Source organism: Pyrus communis, chromosome 7, assembly GCF_041283825.1.
Source record: "Pyrus communis isolate YQ-2024b chromosome 7, ASM4128382v1, whole genome shotgun sequence".
NCBI lineage: Eukaryota > Viridiplantae > Streptophyta > Magnoliopsida > Rosales > Rosaceae > Pyrus > Pyrus communis.
This window is the reverse complement of record NC_142571.1, coordinates 4,623,320-4,624,910: the sequence shown is the minus strand read 5'-3', so window position 1 is coordinate 4,624,910 and position 1,591 is coordinate 4,623,320. Positions and strand designations below refer to the sequence as shown.

Here is a 1,591-nt window from a genome sequence, read left to right as displayed (position 1 = left end):
TGCCCACTTTGGGTAGATGTCATCTGCCAAGCAATACCCCATATTGTATTGACGGTTGTTGATGTAGTAGTGAAGTTGAGGTGCTTTACCTTCCGTCAAGTTATTGAAGAGGGGTGAACGCCCAAGAACTGTAATGTCATTTTGGGATCCAGGGACTCCAAAGAAAGCATGCCAAATCCATGTGTCATATGAGGCAACCACCTTTAACACAACAATTGGCTTTCTCGACCTTCCGCTAAAGCCTCATTGCCATCCGGTGGGACAGTTCTTCCAATCCCAATGCATGTAGTCTAATGACCCTATCATGCCCAAAAACCCATGGTCTTCAGCTTTGTGAATGAGCCGATTCAGATCTTCTTGATTTGGCTCGCGGAGGTACTCGTCTTTGTGAACCTGAACAATTATGTCACAGAATTGTTGAAGAGTATCAAGGCATGTAGACTCAGACATACCATAGGTTTCATCCATCGAATCAGCTGGGGAGCCATAGGCTATCATTCGAAGTGCAACAGTAACCTTCTGATGAAGTGAGAAACCAGGGCGGCCTTCTCTGTCCCGCTTCTGTCGAAAGTATAGATTGAATTGCTGGACGCTCCAAGACGTGACGCCTCATCCAGAAGCGACGTCTGAAATCCTCTTCTGTGTACACCGAGTTGGGGTTAAAGTAGTTGTTCATCAGATTGGCATGCGACATCGCTTTGTTTCGTGGTTTGTAAGAGCGACCAGCAATAGAGCCACCCCATTGAGGTTGTTCCTCAGTTGGCTGACACACTATGGTTGCAGCCATGGCTGCTGCTATGTTTTGTTTGTTGCGCTTTACTTGAACTTCTTCATCAAACTCCTCATCTTCTCATCTCATTTGTGCCCATTTTGCTTCCAATTTAGAATTGGATGAGGACCCCCAGTTGGAATCCAAAAAGGATCCAAAGTTGGAATTCATTGCAAACTTGAATTGAAAAATATTGAATTGAAACAGATTGAATTCAAAGTTGTGTGAATTATAGCCCAATATCCACCCTATTTATAGCAAAAGAAAAATTCAAATCCAACGGCTAGCTGACATCAGCATGATGTCAGCTACCAACGACTAGCTGACGTCACTTAGTCGTTGGATTTGAATTTAAGTTGTAGTTTTTAAATAATAAATTATGTTTGGCCCTTTGGTCCTCGGTTGGAGACGAAGGCAAATATGGCCATGTACTGTTCATTAAAATATTAATATCTTGGAGAATCTTAGAGGGCCAGAGGGCTAAAACGAGCCCTCTGGCCAGCCCTCGGTTGGAGATGGCCTAAATTCCAGAGCATATCCTCTTCCATGTTTTTGGTGTCAGCTAACTATGGAGGTCATTCACACCCTAAGTTCCAGGTTAGCTAGCTATAGAAGACCTTCCCTCCATGTTCTAAGTGTCAGCCATCTATGGAGGCGCTTCACCCCCATGCTCCAAGTGTCAGCAAGCTATGAAGGCCCTTCACTCCATACTTTCCGGTTTTAACCAGGTTTGGTGCCTCCAGACTAGTAGAATTACGTGTCAACAATTTCTAGTGTCTGCATTGGCGGAGCCTATCGTGAAAAAGATATAATCTTATATAA

General features: G+C 44.0%; 1 protein-coding gene across 1 annotated transcript; it reads right to left on the bottom strand.

Annotated features, from left to right (window-relative positions):
- Positions 1–243: 243 nt before the first annotated feature.
- Positions 244–694, bottom strand: LOC148695487 (uncharacterized). The gene is made up of 2 exons (XM_088697198.1): positions 650–694; positions 244–561 (listed from the first exon to the last, which is right to left on the bottom strand). The coding sequence occupies exons 1-2, from the start codon at positions 692–694 to the stop codon at positions 244–246; spliced, it is 363 nt and encodes a 120-aa protein (XP_088553324.1).
- Between the last annotated feature and the right edge of the window lie 897 nt (positions 695–1,591).